Source organism: Pelophylax lessonae (genome assembly GCF_965119305.1).
Source record: "Pelophylax lessonae genome assembly, chromosome: 2".
NCBI classification, from domain to species: Eukaryota; Metazoa; Chordata; class Amphibia; order Anura; family Ranidae; genus Pelophylax; species Pelophylax lessonae.
Genome location: NC_138769.1, coordinates 129,117,383 through 129,135,047, shown reverse-complemented (window position 1 = coordinate 129,135,047; position 17,665 = coordinate 129,117,383). Strand labels below are relative to the sequence as shown.

Sequence of the window (17,665 nt, the reverse complement as noted above, 5' to 3'; positions counted from 1 at the left end):
TAGAGTCTTAACGATAGAATACCAGATCAATTGCATGCTTTCCTGAAGGCACATGGAGAAGCTAGGGATTTGATCTTCTGGGACACTCTAAAAGCATACCTGAGGGGGGCCCTCAGATCCACCATCTCATTTATTAAAAAATCCTCGAGTAAAGAGCAAGATCTCATCCAGGCCTATCAGGCTGCAGAGACGACATATTTGGGCTCTCCCGCTGTTACTAATCGTGTACATTGGGAATATGTGTCCCAGGTATATTCAACTCTTATAGCTACTAGTACTAAAAGGAAAGCATTTTATGCACAGCAAAAGTAATTTTGAGTTTGGAAATCAATCTAGCCAACTACTGGCTCATATGGCTAAACCGCAAGTTTAGCGGTATCTAAAATAGTCCGACTTAATGGAACTGAGGCAGGAAATGCGAAGGATATTCTTGAATGCTTCCATGCCTATTATAATGACATGTACGCTACCACTCTCACACATACCGAACAGGATATTGAGATGTATCTGTCTCACCTACAATTTCCTCTCTTAGCACAAGAGCAGGTATCACATTTAGATGCAGATATCACGGAGGATGATGTTTGCAAAGCGATTTGCTTCTTTGGCAGTAGGGAAGGCATCTGGCCCAGACGGATTGGCTCTTGAGGTCTATAATAGATATATTGATATACCGGTAATAGCTCTGATCCTTCTGCAAATATACTCCAAGGCATTTCAGGAGGGGAGACTGCTACCGTCCATGTATTCTGCCACAGTGGAACTTATACCGAAGCCCGATAAGGACCCTTTTGACTGTGCCCCATATCGCCCAGTTTCACTTTTAAACCTAGATTACAAAATACTTACAAAAATTTGAGCTACAAGACTTAATTCTGCTATTTTGAGCATTATCCACTCGGACCAAACTGGCTTTATGCCTGGTAAGTCTACCTATTAATATTCGTAGAACATAACGTATTGTCCAACGTGGAGATTACCTGACTGAATCTAGTGTCCTGGCCTCCTGGACACGGCCAATACCTTCTGTTCAATCGAAAGGCCCTTTTTTTAACCGCTTTGCAATCATTTTGGGTTTGGTTAAAAATGTCAAAAATGGGTTTCTATAATATGTATGCCAACCCCATCTCCCAGCTTCTGGTTAATGGCTTATTATCTACATCCATTCCACTTCATAGGGGTACTCGGCAGGGATGTCCTTTGTCACTGATTCTTTTTGCGGTGGCTATAGAGACCTTGGCTTTGCAGTTCCGGCAGTCTCCTCTCGTGAAAAGGAATTACATTGGGTGATAGAACAGATGTAATAGGATTGTTTGCAGATGATCTAATTTTGTCTCTACGAGATCCCTTGGGGTCATTAAGTGCTGCAATGCAAATCATTGACCTCTTCGGTACATACTCGGGCCTAAAAACTAATTGGGAAAAGTCTTCTCTGATGCCTCTCCGACCTCAGGTATTTGTAGAGAGTGGCGCTGTAACCCATCTAAAAACTCACCCCTTTTAAATATTTGTGAATATTAATTACATTATCTTCATCTGAGACGTTAAAGGCTAATATAGATCCCCTGATGGGAGTGGTTAGGACTAAACTTATGTCGGCTACACTTCTTTATCAGTAGCGGGCAGAATGAACCTCCTTAAAATGGTCCTTTACCGAAGTGTCTATATGTATCTTTCCATATGCCAGTGCCCAAGTCCTACTTTAAAACCTTGGACACCCCGTTTAGCTCTTTTTTTATATGGGCCCAGAATAGAAGAAAGCTTACATTTTCCACCTTGCGAAGGCCTAAAGTGGAGGCTGGTTTGGCACTTCCGAATTTGTACTACTATTTTTTAGCAAGACAATTACGACACTTAACTGATTGGCTGTCACCTGTTTTACCTACGGTGGAGTCACATTTAGCGCATGTCCTTTAATTGAATAATCTGTTAATAGCTTTGGAAGCACCAAAGACAGTCCTAGACAAAGTACGCCTGCAGATTTTGAATTTGGCTGGAGCGATGTGGAGAGAGTCTAAGCGAGTTGTAGGATTTAGGGACATTGAGGTTACACTCCCTACTTGGCACAATCCCATGTTTGCTCATCTGCTACATTTCACAGATTATTCTTTCTGAGAAACGAAAAGGTTTAAGTACCCTAGAGGATATCTAGAATGGCACTGTTTTTTTCATCTTTTGTTGAATTACAGTGAAACTTGACCTCCCCCGTATGAACTTTTACAAACACCTTCAATTTAGGCACGCGTTGCATGCTCAGTTTGGAACTAATGTCTCAAATTTTTCTAATTACCCGCTCATAGGCATATTAAAGTCACAAGGTACTGGAGGACTCCTATCCAAAGTCTATACCTATCTTTTAAATGCCACTATTAGCAAAAATCCACTGATAGTGCAATCTAAATGGCAACAAATCATACCAGATTTAGCTGAGGAGGATTGGGAAGAGGCTTGTTTCTCATTTACACCTCCTGGGTGGGGGCAGGGCACTATGATAGGGGGGGGGGGGCACCGGCGACCGGACAATCAGTTGTGTTTGTGTGTGGGGGGGGGGGGGGGGCAGGGGGAGGTGTACCTGGTGGGGGCTCCACTTCGTGCCTGGACCTGTCCTTGAGGCCTAGGGATCCCTCCTGGGTCCCTGGGAGCCTCGTGGCACCGCCCTTTTGCTGTAGCCTGTGTGCTCCATGCACAGCGGCCATGTTTGTGTAGTCCAGCATTTTGCAGTGGTTTGCCATGGCGGCCATGACTGTGGAGCCCTGTGAGCTGGGATTTTGGTGCTGGGAGCCCCTCCTTATCCCCCTGGTGCTGATTCCTGGATCTTTTCACTTCCTGATCGCTGTACATGAAGTGCAGATTATCCTGGTGGCTGCAAGTGCCTGTTTCTGCTGGGTGGTGAGTCTGGTGGGGTCCTCTGCCTCTCTGCTGAGGTTTGCTTGGTGTGCTTTGTGTCTGGCGACTGGGAGGTGCTGCTAGCACGAGGGTAGTTGTCCCTTTGCAGTGTTTTAAACTTTTTGTGGGGTCCCCCTGGTGACTCATGGAGTCTTTGCAGCATGTTTCCTCACCTGATCCCCTCTCTGAGGCTTCGGGGCCCTTCGGGTCTCAACCATCCATCGATTCACTGACTGCGGTCCTGGAGTCCTTTGTGTCCTGGGTGGAGGTGACTTTTGGGCGACGGGCTAGCAAAAAAGTGTTGGCCCGGTGCTAGCGTTGTTATGCCAATGGGGGATCTCGGTACTGGGCCACTTGGATGACCTCCTTCTGCGAGCGGAGTTTCCTACTGCTCTGGTGGAAAACCTGGAAATCACCATACGAGCTTGAGGGTGTTTGGCTTGATTCTGAATTTTCAGAAGTCTGCTCTGGTTCCATCCACAAAGCTGGACTATCTGGGTCTGACTCTGGACTTGGCCTTAGCCAGAGTGCTCCTTCCTCTGGACAAACTCCAGAAACTGCAGGCTGCAATTCGTCTCCTGCTGTACAGCAGATGGTAATCCCTCTGGACTTCCATGCGGGTGCTTGGCCTTATGGTGTCTACCTTTTGAGGCAGTTCCATTTGCACAGTTCCATACGAGGTCCCTGCAAGGGAGATTCTGACCAAATGGGACAAGAATCTGCAGTCTCTGGACAATCCAATCCGGCTCACCTGAGGAATGAAAGAGTCCCTGATATGGTGGCTGTGTTCCTCTGCCTCTTGAGCAGAAACTGGCCTTGTACTATCAGGGGTCAGGTGTCGGCCTTAGTGGTCTTCTTTCAACAGCCCTTGGCCACATACTCTTTGGTGCATACTTTTCTTCAAGGAGTTAGGCACTTGACCCCTCCAGTGCGGTCTCTGTTGCCACCTTGGGACCTCAATTTGGTGCTCTGTCCTCCCAGAAGCCTCCTTTTGAGAACCTTCGGAAGATTCCCCTGCTTACAGTCCCAGAACGTGGCCTTTTTGAGGACTTTCACCTCTGCACGCAGGGTGTCTGAATTGGCGGCGTTGCACTGTCCACCTTACTGGGAGGTTCACAGTGATAACCTTGTCAGTCTTTCCCTCCTCAGGTTGTGTTTGATTTTTATTTAAATGAAGACATTGTGTTGCCTTCAGAAGGAAATTGCTTTGCATGCCTTGGATGTGGTCTGAGTGATTAGGGTGTACCTGGCAGCTACGAGTCTTTTAGGAAATCAGACTCCCTATTTGTGCTTACGGATGGGCCTTGGAAAGGGTTGTCTGCTTCCTCTGCGACCATTTCCAGATGGATCAGACAGACCTATTCAGACTAGATTCAGGCCTATTCCTTTCCCTGTCAAGGCGCTCTCTACTCGGGTGTTCAATGCCTCCTTGGCCTTCCGTCAGGCGTCGGTGACACAGGTTTGCAAGGCGGCCACCTAATCGTTGGTGCACACTTTCACAAAATTCTATAAAGTGGATGTGCTGGCATCTGCGGCTGCTTCCTTTGGCAGCAAGATTTTGCAGGCTGCTGTTTTAGAGGACCTGGTCCTCTTTTGAGGGTGTATTGTTTTTTTCAGGTGAGCTCCAGTTTTTGTTGAGCTCCTGTTTACCTGGTTGGCTATAGTTAGCCTTGGCAATTTTCTTCGCTGTTCCCGCCTCTCATGTTTAACAGTGCTTTGGGACGTCCAAATGGTTAAGAATATGGGAGCTGTGTCCGTCAATGAACGAAAGAGAAAATGGGATTTTTGACTTGCCTTAAAATCCATTTCTCTGATGTTCGTTGATGGACACAGCACCCCCCGCCCCCCCCCCCTCTGTGGAGTTGTAATTCTTCTGACACTGCTTGTAACAAAACTGAAGGCCTTTATCAGAGGGGGGGTTATATACCCCCTAGGACTGCCCATAGGCGTAGCCAGACTTTTTTTCTGTCCTACTCCTGTAGGGGGCAGTATAACCCAATGGTTAAGAAGATCTGGAGCTGTGTCCATCAATGAACATCAGGGAAATGTATTTTACGGTAAGTCAAAAAATCCCATTATTAGTGTGGTTATTGTTAACCCTATAATTAAAGTATTGACCTTCTCTATTAGCCGGTTGTGTCCTATAGCTACATTCATCAGACTCCTCATAGAGGTAATTACCTTCATTTTTCCTTCAGTATTGGTAGTTATTACGTGGCTCCCTATACATCTATTGGTCAGATGTTTTGGGATCTACCTATCCTTATCGTAGTATGCATCCTGTGGTGCCAATGGGCCAAATCTATTGTGAGATTCAAACTCACCCCTAAACAAAGGAGTTTATGATCTACTAACTCCTCTGCCCTTTCCCTTTATTCCTATTGCTACCTTTAAGGGTTTAGGACCAGCCTGTCCTGAGATGCTGCCCAAACGAGAAGGGGCTTGTGTTCTAAGTGTACCAGTTGGCTCCTGTGTCACCAGGGAAACACCAGTTTCTAATTGCCCAAGGGCACTTAAAGAGAAAAAAAAAGGAAAAGTATAGTATATAGTTGATCCAATACACCCGGAGTTGATGTAGCATATGAATTATTCAGAACCACTGTCATAAATAATGTAAAGGAGGAACTGGCTTGAGCAGCTACAACAACATTTTTTGTTTTTGAGGTTTTTTTTTTTTTTTTCCGCTTGGCAGCTTTGTCTGTGTAAATATGTAGAAAAAGAATCTAATCAAAGCATGTGAATTGAACACATTATCTACAGAGCGTATATAATTCTTTAATTTGTATTGCCTAAAGTAAAAAATATATATATATATATATATATATATATATATATATATATATATATATATATATATATAATATATAATTTTTTTTTGTTTTTTTTCACAGCTTTGGAAATGAGCAGACCTATTTTGAGGAGATCAAGCAATTCTATTACAGAGATGAGTTCAGTCACCAGGTTCAGGAGTGGAACAGGCAGCGCACACTCGCCATTGAAAGGGCCCTAAAGCAGTTCGTTTACCCTCAAATGGGCAAAGAGTTGAAAAGTAAACTTCTCCTGGAGGCCAAAGAATATGTTATTAAGGTGAGGGACTAATCATGGTTTTATGTCATGCTAGAAATAAGGCTTTATTACAGTTTTTAAATATTATCTGACCTAAGAAAATGATTGGCCACTGTGTATAATTGAGTTTCCAGTCATTTTTATTGAAAAGTATTTTACAAGAGAAAGGTATAAATCACATTATAGGATAAATTGGGGGTAATGCCAAGCCATATATCTCCATAAACTTACAAAGATAAATAACATCACATATGGTAAGGATATCTGGACCCACTAAAGTCCATGGTTGTGGTGAGTCTAGCCTCGTACACAAAAATAAAATATATCACCATGGTACTTGGTAACTTAAACAAGCCTAAGGTTAATTTCAAAAGGTGGAAATAGGGAATAAAAGGGGGAGTATGGGGGAAAAAGACAATTGGGGAAGAAAAGGAAATTGGGACTTTAATTGAGACCTGTGCAATGGAGTCTCCATCCCTAGTGTATACATAAAAAATAACACATAGTATTCAAGGCTAAAAATGTGGGACTTTGAGGAGGTGTGGCCAGTGCATACATGAGGTATTGGTTATACATACACAGCTGCTGGTAAGCAAAAAAGGACCATATGATAAATCATCACGTGTTTATTAAAATATTCCATAGCACTTAAACATTTGTACATTGAGTATTGTAAAATAAAACGGGGAATGTAAACAATATACATAAGGATAACATGATACAATCATAATAAATGGTACATAGATTAACAAAATATACCAACAAATAAGCAATATAGAAATTATTGGATGCTTGCTTGTACAATAACTATCAGTTGAAAAGGCCGTTTTGTGAAGCATAGTTCACTTCCTCAGGAGCAGGCAATTTCGATCTCTAGAAAATATAAAATATTTGGTATAGCATCCAAAAAGGAGGGTCAGGGATACAAAAATGTGGAATAGGACTTACAATAAAGTAAAACAAGGATTCCGCATACGGCCTGGGCGCTGGGTCCATATAAGATAAGTGAATTCCCATTGAAGGTCATAGGGGCTATATTAAGATGTAAATAAGGAAATAATTAATAATGGGGTAGTCCAAGTATTGATAAGGTACAATATTAAGCCCAAGGCCAGAGGTAATCTGGCATAGGATGGGGCATATGGGAAAATCGGTACAAAAACATAATGGGTAATGGGGTAGACTGTAATAATACTGGGGGGTGATATATAGTAGAATAAAATACTGGTCCCAACACTAGAGTTGTGAGAAAAAGAGGAAAAGAAGGAAAGGAAAAAGCCAATGTGTATAGCGGTGTAACAAAGTAATAAGTAAATAAGCCTAAGGTTAAGTTAGGCCCTTCATCTTGACCGTAAACCGCTGAGGCACAAGGTGACCTTCACAACTAAGTCTCATCAGGAGACATCTTATCCCGTTAGCTGGATACACATTCCACAGTCTCATGCGCTGGCAAATTACATACCTACTCCAATCAGAGGGGATGACTTTGCAACTTCCCCAGAAAAAAGGGGATAGACCGGAAAGGACTAGAAAGAATAGAAGAGAAAGAAGGATGCACCAACTCCTCCAACCCAGACCGCTATCTAAACCAAGTGAGCTCAGGTGTTTCCCGATGGATATCGAATCCAGGGGCTCCAGGTTTTTCTCGAACAGCTTAGCTTTGTCGTTCAGTATTGCGGGTAGCTGTTCATTAACCATAATCCAGGGCAGTTTAGCCCGTACCAAATCTATAGGTTTTACTGCCGACTTCCATGATCTGGCTATGACCATCTTTGCCACCCCAAAAATTAATGAGATTAACCTGCATGAATGTCAATATATTTTATATTTGTTTTGTCAGGCGTGTAGCCGTAAAATGTACAACTGGTTGAAGGTAGCCCCGTATCGACCAGATCAACAAGTGGAAGAGGATGATGATTTCATGGAGGACAACCAAGGGAAAGGAATCCGTGTTTTGGGTATAGCTTTCTCTTCAGCAAGGTACTGTATATTTATAAATAGAACTGTTTTTTGTTCCCTTTTCCCCGTTTTTTTTAATTTTCCTTTTCTCTTTTACTTTACCCTTTATGTATTTTTTCCAGAGACCACCCTGTTTTTTGCTCTCTAATTAATGGGGAAGGTGAGGTCACTGACTTCCTGCGCTTGCCATACTTTACAAAGCGGAAGAATGCTTGGAGGGAGGAGGAGAGAGAGCGGAAGGTAGTGTTGACCTAATTAGGATTTATTTATTTAAAACCATGCAGAAATTGTGGACTAATTTTGGCATCTCTTACATCTGGCAGGCTCAGGACATGGAGAGCCTAAAAAAATTTTTGATTAGCAAGAAACCTCACGTTGTTGCTATTGCTAGTGAGAATCGGTAAGATTGCCTCCTTTTTAAATTTACTGTTGGCATATGTCTATGAATATTTGTGGCGGGAGGGGGCAACACACCACTGGAGTTTTAGCTGCAGTATGCCTTAGGCAATTCGACACTAAGCAAAAAGCAGAAGAATATGCTCTTTCTACTGGACTATACCACTCTGTATTGGAAGTGAAAGCTCTGTTGTAGATTGGTGCCTTAGGAGGCAAGACATCTGAAAAGGTTTTCTTAAGATTCATAAATTCCATAGTTCCGTTTAGGAATGTTCATTTTGGAATGCAGTATTTTTCTCTTGGCTCTCACCAGTGTTACACCAGAAAACCAAACTCCAGACATTTACTGTGCGAGAGCCTTTTTGTGGGGCTATTCTATCAAGGGTTTGCCAAAACCATATCTCTTCACATTGTGAATGTTTCTCTACCTAGTCTTGACGTGCAGCCTTAGCCATTTTTTGTATTTTGATACCCAGAGGCTTGACATCTGGATTCTGATATTGCTTGAACATTTATAGGTGTAATTTAAAACTTCTGTTGTAACTGGAGTTAATTTTTCTGCAGAGATGCACAGATGATGATTGATGATGTTAAACGAATTGTTCATGAGCTGGAGCAAGCACAGCAGATGTCTTCTATTGGGGTGGAGATGGTTGACAATGAGCTAGCTGTTTTGTATATGAACAGTAAAAAATCAGAGGTATGTATGAAACCTTGGACATCAGGAAAAAACATTTTGATTGCTTTTAGGTTTCTTGAAGGTAATCATTACTTATTAGTTGAGGATGAATAAAGACAATAGTACATCCAGTTCAACCTGTGTAGGTGTGTGTGGACGTATTCATTTCCCATATCCCTGAATGTTTTCATCTTGGAAATGTGTATGTCCAAGAGTCTTTCAAAAGTAGCCATACTCCCCGCAGTTACCATTTGGGGAAGAGAGTTCCACAATCTTATTACTCTTACTGTAAAAAAACCCTTGCGTAGCCTGAGGTTAAATCGCTTCTCCTCTAATTGCATTGTATTGCATCGTGCGCTTACACTCCTTGCGTCTGAATAGTTTTTTTTTTTTTCAATGCTGAGATTACCGTTGAGGTATTTGTAAATTGCTATCATGTCCCCTCTCAGGCATCTCTTCTCTAGGGAGAATAAATCGAGCGCTTGTAAACGCTCCTCATAATTTAGGTTTTTGTTTTCTGTATATTCAGTACAGAACATATTAGGTTTTAACACCTTTCCTCTGGCAGCATGGAGGAGGACTTTATTCTGTGCGGCTACATATATGTATATATAACTAGGGTCAATGTTTTGTGCTGGGAGCTTGATCAGTCTTGCAGCCTTAGCGCTGAGGCCATGCTTTAGCTGACTGCTCTTGGTTACTGTTGAAAATCGAAAGCCAAAATAATGGGCCCCTAATCGCATGAATTCAGTGACAGCCAATCACATATTATGATCGGGAAGTTGCAGGAAACGCCTCTGGCCTTGGAAGGCGCAGTGGGAGGAGGTTAGGCTCAGCACTCAGGTTTCATTTTAAGCACTTTTTTTTTTTCTCAGAGTGATTTCCGGGACTATCCTCCAATTTTACGCCAAGCCGTTTCTATTGCTCGCCGTATCCAGGATCCTCTGATTGAATTTTCCCAGGTCTGCAGCACTGATGATGACATTCTTTGTCTGAAACTTCACCCATTGCAGGTAACTTCTACCTCTTCTTCCAGTCTAGCTGATCTTTATTTAATTTGAATGTCAACATTTGTCGCTTTAAATTTTTTTTTTCCCCCTTCTTAGGATCAGGTAGTGAAAGAGGAACTGCTAAATGCCCTTTATTGTGAGTTCATCAACAGAGTAAATGAGGTTGGAGTGGACGTTAACAGAGCTATTTCTCACCCGTACACACAATCCCTGATCCAGTATGTGTGTGGCCTTGGACCACGTAAAGGCACTCACTTACTGAAGGCAAGTATAATTCATGGCAGTGTAGAAAGAGGGGAAATTATTAATGCTTCCCATATGTTCACATGTGGAGACATCACATTTAATATCAAATGCACTTCTGTGAAAAATTTTAATTCTTTCTCCTTCATTGAGTAACTGAACTCAGAGACATTTTAAGTTATACTGCTGCCCGCAGGAGTAATTAGACATTGACAAAAAAAAAAAGTGACCGGTGTGATAAAACCCCTCCCCCTTGCTAGTGTCCTAGGAGAATGGATGTCTTTTTCTCTAGTGCAGCTTTGAAAGTTGTAACTTCTTTCAAAGATTCTACAGATAAAATGTTTTAGGTTCTGCAAAAGGCTCTTTACTTTGCAGGCCCAGCCCTGCAACCAGCTCTCCCTGCAATTTCAGTATGTCAAACTGTAGCTAACTGGACTAGGGCAGTGACCAACCAACATGACCCTGTTTTTAGGATAATGTTTTAACAGTGCAGTTACCTTCTCCTCTGCTTTTGTGTGCGTATGTCCTAGAACAAGTAATGACACAAATTTCCAGAATGGCTTTAATCTCCATTCACATGCACAGAATCTTTTGGCTAAAAGCCTGAACAGCTGAAGCAGCCTGTAAAGAATGCCTCACACATATGCATTTTCAAGGAATATGTTTGAAGCGGCATTTGACCAATTCATGAAAGATGTCAGAAGAGGGAAGGGTTTACTTCCGCAGCAAACTCAAATCCCCATGATCTCAAACCCCCATTCTCAGGATCCTCTACCACTGCAAAACACAGAGCAGCCAATTGCTCTACCCAGTCTTCAGCTTCCAAACTGAAGTTCAGCCCCTACTTTCGGCGCTAGACTTTGGCCACGAAGCCAAGCAAGCCTTCCCCAATGCTTTCTTCCCAGCGAAGGGTTGCTCTTACTCCTAAGAGTGGGGGGGATATCTGTTACAGTTTGCCTCTCTGGGTCATATATGTCCCAGACCTGTAGGTTCAGTTGGTGGTTTAAAGGGGGTACAACATAGTTAAACTCTTCCCCCTTACTGATTTCTTCTCTCAGATCATCCAAAGATTATTTAAGTATAGTCAGATTTTCAAAATGCCCTAAACCATCTGTTGTCCCAGGGAATAGTTGTGCCAATACCCACACAAGACCAATTCAAAGGATTTTATTGAAACCTGTTCATGGATCCAAAGCCCAGTGGGGGTATTTGTACTATTCTGTACTTTAAATCTATCCTCAAATATCTTCACATTCCAAAATTTAATTAAATCTGCTAAGTTGGCAACTGTCTTTCTGAGACAAGGGATTTCATAGCAATTGTAAACATTTAAGATTCTTATCTGCATGTTCCCATTCATCCAACTCATCAGCACTTTCTACTCTTTGCAGTGGCAAGCACTTTGATTGCCTCACTGCCCTTTGGCCTGTCCTCTTCTCCTAAAAAATAAATTAACAAAGGTCCTAGCACCTCTCCTTGCCCTTCCTATATCTCAGGGCATCCAGGTAATCTAGACTGCTTTCTCCTGAAGGACTCATCCACAGGACAACTTAGATGGTCAATTAAAAAAAGAAAAGAAAGTCTTCTCTCCAGCCTTCTCTTCACCTTAAATACTTGGGTCTGATCTTGGAAGCATGACAAGCATAGGATTTCCTTCTAGAAAGGAAATTCTTTATCTTAGAGCCCACGCTTGTGATTTGAGGTTAAGTGACCTCCCACAAATTCTCCATGAAAGTTCTAGGCCTCATGGTAACCTTCATTGAGGTCATACCGTTTGCCCAATTTTATTCAAGATGCCTCCAGTACAACATCTTAGAACCACCATGCTCATTGTCTTGAATTACCCATGATCATTGCAAGCCAAGGAAGAAATTCCATAATTTGGTGGATATCTAACCCAGCCCTAAAAATAGTCAACAGTGATCACTGTGATCCACATCCCAGGAGTAATGAACTGGAAATAGTGTATATAAAATCCCCTTCCAAAATAACAAATAGGACTTTCATGGTACCACTGCGGTCAGTTGAACTATAAAATGTATCAAAAGGTCATTTAAAGTCACCCCTTAGAACAGTTTATGCACATTTGCTTGTCCTCATCGTATATTGTACAAATATCCACACAAATAGTTCTAGTTATTAATTTACAGTCACAAGCATAATGGAAGAAATTTCCATTCAACGCATTTCACAGGGCAAAGCCTGCTTCTTCAGGAGCAACAGATATTTTTCCATTTATCTGTAAGCATAAATCTACATATAGCTTTCCATTTAATTTTGAGCAGGTAAGAGAAATTGTTTACGTACACTGTCTTTAGGTCTCTAAATTAGTTTTTCTTTTTTCAGATTCTCAAGCAAAACAATACACGTCTAGAAAATCGTACCCAGCTAGTTACAATGTGTCATATGGGTCCCAAGGTTTTTATCAACTGTGCCGGTTTCATCAAGATAGACACAAACTCTCTTGGTGATAGGTTTGTATTTTCGTTTTCTGACCTCAAAGCTTTTTGAATTAGATATAAGCCGTAGCTGAGTTGCATTTTGTTTAAGTACTGTAAAACAATGCCAGAGCATTTGACAGAATGGATAATACCTGTTACAGCCTTCTTCTGTTACCTGTTACAACATTCTTGATCAGTGTGTACAAAGCTGCACAGGTGATTGAATTGGCACATTCTTTGATTGTCTGGCTATGGAAGCGTTGACTGTAACAGGTTATTGATCATCAAGAAACGGTGACCGCACGCCGATGGTTGAAATCAAAATTTAGGAGTATGTTTATTCTTCATCACAGTCATCAATACAAGACTGGTAAGACATGGGTCTTACCAGTCTTGTATTGATGCCTGTGATGAAGAATAAACATACTCCTAAATTTTGATTTCAATCATCGGCGTGCGGTCACCATTTCTTGATGATCTATTACCTGTCTGGATGGCGGATCCGACCTGCACCTGAGTTATACCTCACCTTGAGCGGTCCACCTGTGTTGGATTCCTGTAACAGGTTATTGTCATGCTCACAGATCAGAGTTTCTTTTTATAACCATCAACTCAGTTATACTGTAAAAGGGGAGTGTCTTGAATTCTCGTTCAGTAAAAAGTTAACATTTAAGCTAAGGAATACTGTTGCAATTATCAGCACTCATGGAAAATCTGAAATATGACGACAAAATTAGGATTTGTTCTTACATTTAGATATAATAGGTAAGAGCTGAACCCTCTATTTTACTGGTCCATTTATTTTAACTCTGCAACTTGTCCTTTCGACAAAGCCACCATTATTTCGTCTGTTGTATAATTGCTTAGAATAAACAATATATAGAAAAAAACTTCCTCAGTGTCAAGGTTAACATACCTACAACATATGTCTTTAGGAAGTCAAGTGTTTTACAACTTATTCATAGCTTTTGGGCCGTCAGTCTGTTAATTCCTTTAGAACCATTTGGGCCGTCAGTCTGTTAATTCCTTTAGAACCAGTGAAGGTTTTGCAATTTAGGCTGTCTTGAGAGCTCTCCTATGTATTCAGACAACTTGATTCAGAGTAGTAGTCCGATTGCCTTTTCCACTAAATGGGAATTTTTTCTTTTGCAAACACAATTGCTTATGTGAAAAGCTATTTAAATTCTTTGATCTAGGACTGCGATAATCTAGTAAAGGATTAGTACATTTCCTCCAGCATCCTAACATTGTAGCATTTTCTCAACCTAGTACGGATTCCTATATTGAAGTATTGGATGGCTCGCGAGTGCACCCTGAAACCTATGAATGGGCACGCAAAATGGCAGTTGATGCTTTAGAGTATGATGAGTCTGCTGAAGATGCCAACCCTGCTGGAGCTCTAGAAGAGATTCTAGAAAATCCAGAGAGATTGAAGGATCTGGACTTGGATGCATTCGCTGAAGAACTTGAGAGACAGGTACTATTTTATTTTTTTTACTTTTTTTCCACCCATTTAAAGTGTTTTTAAACCCGAAAAATAAACTTCTATCTCTTGCAGGGTTATGGTGATAAACATATCACATTGTATGATATTCGAGCTGAGCTTAGCTGCAGGTACAAAGACCTTCGAACAACTTATAGGTCACCTAACCCTGAGGAGGTCTTTAACATGCTGACCAAAGAAACGCCAGAGACGTTCTATATAGGTGACTTTCCTTTTTTGTTTCCTGCTAAATTTCATCCTACATGGTATATTTGGAAAGATTTCATTCAGTAAATTATTTTCTTGTGTTTTAAAATCACTAGCCAACTGACATGCTTCAGAGCTGTATTGATCTTTTTTTTTTTTTTTCAGGTAAATTGATCACCTGCAGTGTTATTGGTATTGCACATAGACGACCTCAAGGAGAAAGTTATGACCAAGCTATCAGGAATGATGAGACGGGACTTTGGCAGTGTCCATTTTGCCAACAAGATAATTTCCCAGAGCTTAGTGAGGTATGTCGTTTAAAAAAAAAAAAAAAAAAATACAGGTAATGTATGCAGGTATTAGTCTTAGTTTGTGATAATTAGGTTATTCATTTTTATTTTAGGTATGGAATCATTTTGACAGCGGCTCTTGCCCTGGTCAGGCTATTGGTGTTAAAGCCCGTCTAGACAATGGTGTGACTGGCTTCATTCCAACAAAATTTATTAGTGATAAAGTAGTTAAGCGGCCCGAAGAAAGAGTAAAGGTATGTAGAAAGACTTATTTTGTGATGGCTATGATAGATTGAGTTAAAGAGTAAGCCTGATATGGCTATTTCTTTCCAATGTAGGTGGGCATGACTGTCCATTGTCGGATAATGAAAATCAACATTGAGAAGTTTAGTGTGGACATGACATGCCGATCCTCAGACTTGATGGACAAAAACAATGAGTGGAAGTTACCCAAGGACACTTACTATGACTTTGACACAGAGGCTTCGCATCTCAAACAGGATGAAGAGCTAAAAAAGAAACAGCAGCGTACAAGTGAGTAAGCTCCTGGCTGCTAGCACACTGGAATAGAGTTGGTGTATGTGAAAGCCATAGCTTGAGCTTGTGGATGTGACTGGCAGTAATTGGTTGTGTGTGTATTTTATTACAAGTTTTTCCATATGTGCTTATGTCTCTTATTCTGGGGTACAGCAAAACTATAGTGTATACTATATACCAGGGATATGCAAACTGTGGCCCTCCAGCTGTTGCAAAACTTTAAGTCCCATCATGCCTCTGCCTCTGGGAGTCATGCTTGTGGCTGTTGGGAGTCTTGCTATGCTTCGAGGGACTTGTAGTTCTGCAACATCTGGAGGGCCACAGTTTACCACATGTGTAAATTGGTTGTAGTTGCTTATTCATTACATGCTCATAACAGACGATTTAGATGAATAGATGACAATTTTCATCTCAATAGCTGACTGATGGAAAATTCCCAAAACCGCATAGAGTCCAGAAAAACATGTCCTATATCTTGCTAGTACTGTATGGACCTGCTAGCAAGCATATATCCTAGAGCTTGCTGTCAGCACAGTTTGTGCATGAAATACCCAACCAAATCCAGTCATCAGTTTCTAGCAGATCTTAGTGGCGTTTCTTTATGGGTGTATGAATATACAGAAATCCTATGCAAAAAGGTATTAAACCATTACTTGTTAAAAGAAAAAAAAAAAAAAAAGCAGCAATCAAATGCTTTCTGTCTTTATGGTAATCTCCAGGCACCTTCATATGAATGTATACAACTTGCTGCAAGATTTGCTGACTCATCTCTGGTGGTGGTTAATTTCTTAATTGTCTGCACATCACCCTTTTTGGGTCAACCGCTTTCAATGTGTTCTTCTACACTGAATGATTATGCTAATGACTATTGTGTTGAGTACTTGCATAACAGCTTTTTTTTTTAGGATAATAGTGTCATCTGCCAACTGTATCCCTCAACTAATTAGTGCATGTGTGCATTTTCAGCTTACATAAAACGTGTCATTGCACATCCCTCTTTCCATAATATTAACTTCAAGCAAGCTGAAAAGATGATGGAGACAATGGACCAGGGAGATGTCATTATTCGACCAAGCAGTAAGGGGGAAAATCATCTAACAGTCACATGGAAGGTTAGCGAAGGTATTTACCAACATGTGGATGTGCGAGAGGAAGGGAAGGAGAACGCATTCAGTCTGGGGTCAACGCTGTGGATAAACACTGAGGTATGTGGAAATGAGCAGTGTGTAACCCATAAAGGTACCTTTTAAGATGTCTTTAATTTGTTTAGGTTTATACAATACATACTGTTGCAGACACATGTGAGCACACTCTGTTAGGCCTCTTGCACACTGCAGCTTAAAAATGCTCAGTACAGATATTTTTTTTTTGAGTTAAAATACAGCCCATTCATTGTAATGTGCCTATGCACACAGGCGCGTAAATGAGCGACGTTCAGTCTTCAGTAAGAACAAAATAGAAAAATCTGCATTTTTGGACAGTAATTTACGCTTAATACGCACAAATACGCGCAATTGCGCACAAATGAACGCACACGAACCTACTTGATCTGAAAAATGCTAATTTGCATATTTAAAAAAAACATGAATACATTTGCGTGAAAAGATGTGAAAATGCGAGCATTTCAATAAGACAAATTTACGGCTGAAAGAGGAGATGCTCAAACAGGAGTATCGTGTGTAAGAGGCCTTAAATCTACTGCTCTCAGAGTTGATTCTTTGTGCTTTTGAGTGAAACCTTGTTGCAAAGCATATGTAGTTGTTTAGAATTCAACCATTTAGGTTTATATGCTTTCTCTCTTTCGCTCTCTCTCGCTCTCCTTGCTGAATATCTTTTCGTTTTTCTGTCTTCTATAGGAGTTTGAAGACTTAGATGAAATTATTGCTCGATTTGTGCAGCCCATGGCATCTTTTGCAAGAGATCTTATAAACCACAAATATTACCAGGACTGCAATGCTGGAGATAAAAAGGTTAGTGTGGCTTTACATTTTAATTTGGATCTTTGATTTCCTGACTAAGCATTGTAAAGGTAATTGCATAACAAATGTAGGTATATTTATGATACTAGGTCTTTCAAATTAACACAGGTCGCCCCGGCAAAGCCCCACTGGATGGGGGCTGGCCCTGCGAGTTGATATGTCCCGCAGGCACCCCCTCTCATCCTGCCCCCCCTCCACATATACTGGGAATGTATTTTTTTTGGGTGGTCTGGCCACGTTCCGGGGGTGGGGGCAGGACGCTAATGGCTATGGGGGCCTACAGCTGGTGACTGATCGAGTGATTGAGTGCGGGGGGTCTGTACCTGGTGTGGGGGCCCCTGCCAGTGTCCTTTGTCCTGCCTGGATCTGTCTTAAGGCCTGGTCCCCCTATTCTCTGGGTCCCTGTATGCCTCATGGTGCCACCATTTTGTTTGTAGCCTGTGTGTTTCTATACACAGCGGCCATGCCATGTTTGTGTAGTCCGGCAGA

At 41.4% G+C, this 17,665-nt stretch overlaps 1 protein-coding gene across 1 annotated transcript in view; it reads left to right on the top strand.

The window, feature by feature from the left end:
- The window catches only part of SUPT6H (SPT6 homolog, histone chaperone and transcription elongation factor), a 100,276-nt gene that overhangs the window by 68,802 nt on the left and 13,809 nt on the right, over positions 1 to 17,665 (top strand). The window contains exons 17-31 of the mRNA XM_082246655.1: positions 5,778 to 5,973; positions 7,793 to 7,932; positions 8,034 to 8,151; positions 8,235 to 8,311; positions 8,872 to 9,007; positions 9,862 to 9,999; positions 10,093 to 10,260; positions 12,586 to 12,713; positions 13,950 to 14,157; positions 14,239 to 14,386; positions 14,536 to 14,678; positions 14,774 to 14,914; positions 14,999 to 15,194; positions 16,164 to 16,402; positions 17,054 to 17,167. Coding sequence (XP_082102781.1) covers positions 5,778 to 5,973; positions 7,793 to 7,932; positions 8,034 to 8,151; positions 8,235 to 8,311; positions 8,872 to 9,007; positions 9,862 to 9,999; positions 10,093 to 10,260; positions 12,586 to 12,713; positions 13,950 to 14,157; positions 14,239 to 14,386; positions 14,536 to 14,678; positions 14,774 to 14,914; positions 14,999 to 15,194; positions 16,164 to 16,402; positions 17,054 to 17,167 — 2,290 coding nt within the window. The remainder of the gene's footprint in view (positions 1 to 5,777; positions 5,974 to 7,792; positions 7,933 to 8,033; positions 8,152 to 8,234; positions 8,312 to 8,871; positions 9,008 to 9,861; positions 10,000 to 10,092; positions 10,261 to 12,585; positions 12,714 to 13,949; positions 14,158 to 14,238; positions 14,387 to 14,535; positions 14,679 to 14,773; positions 14,915 to 14,998; positions 15,195 to 16,163; positions 16,403 to 17,053; positions 17,168 to 17,665) is intronic.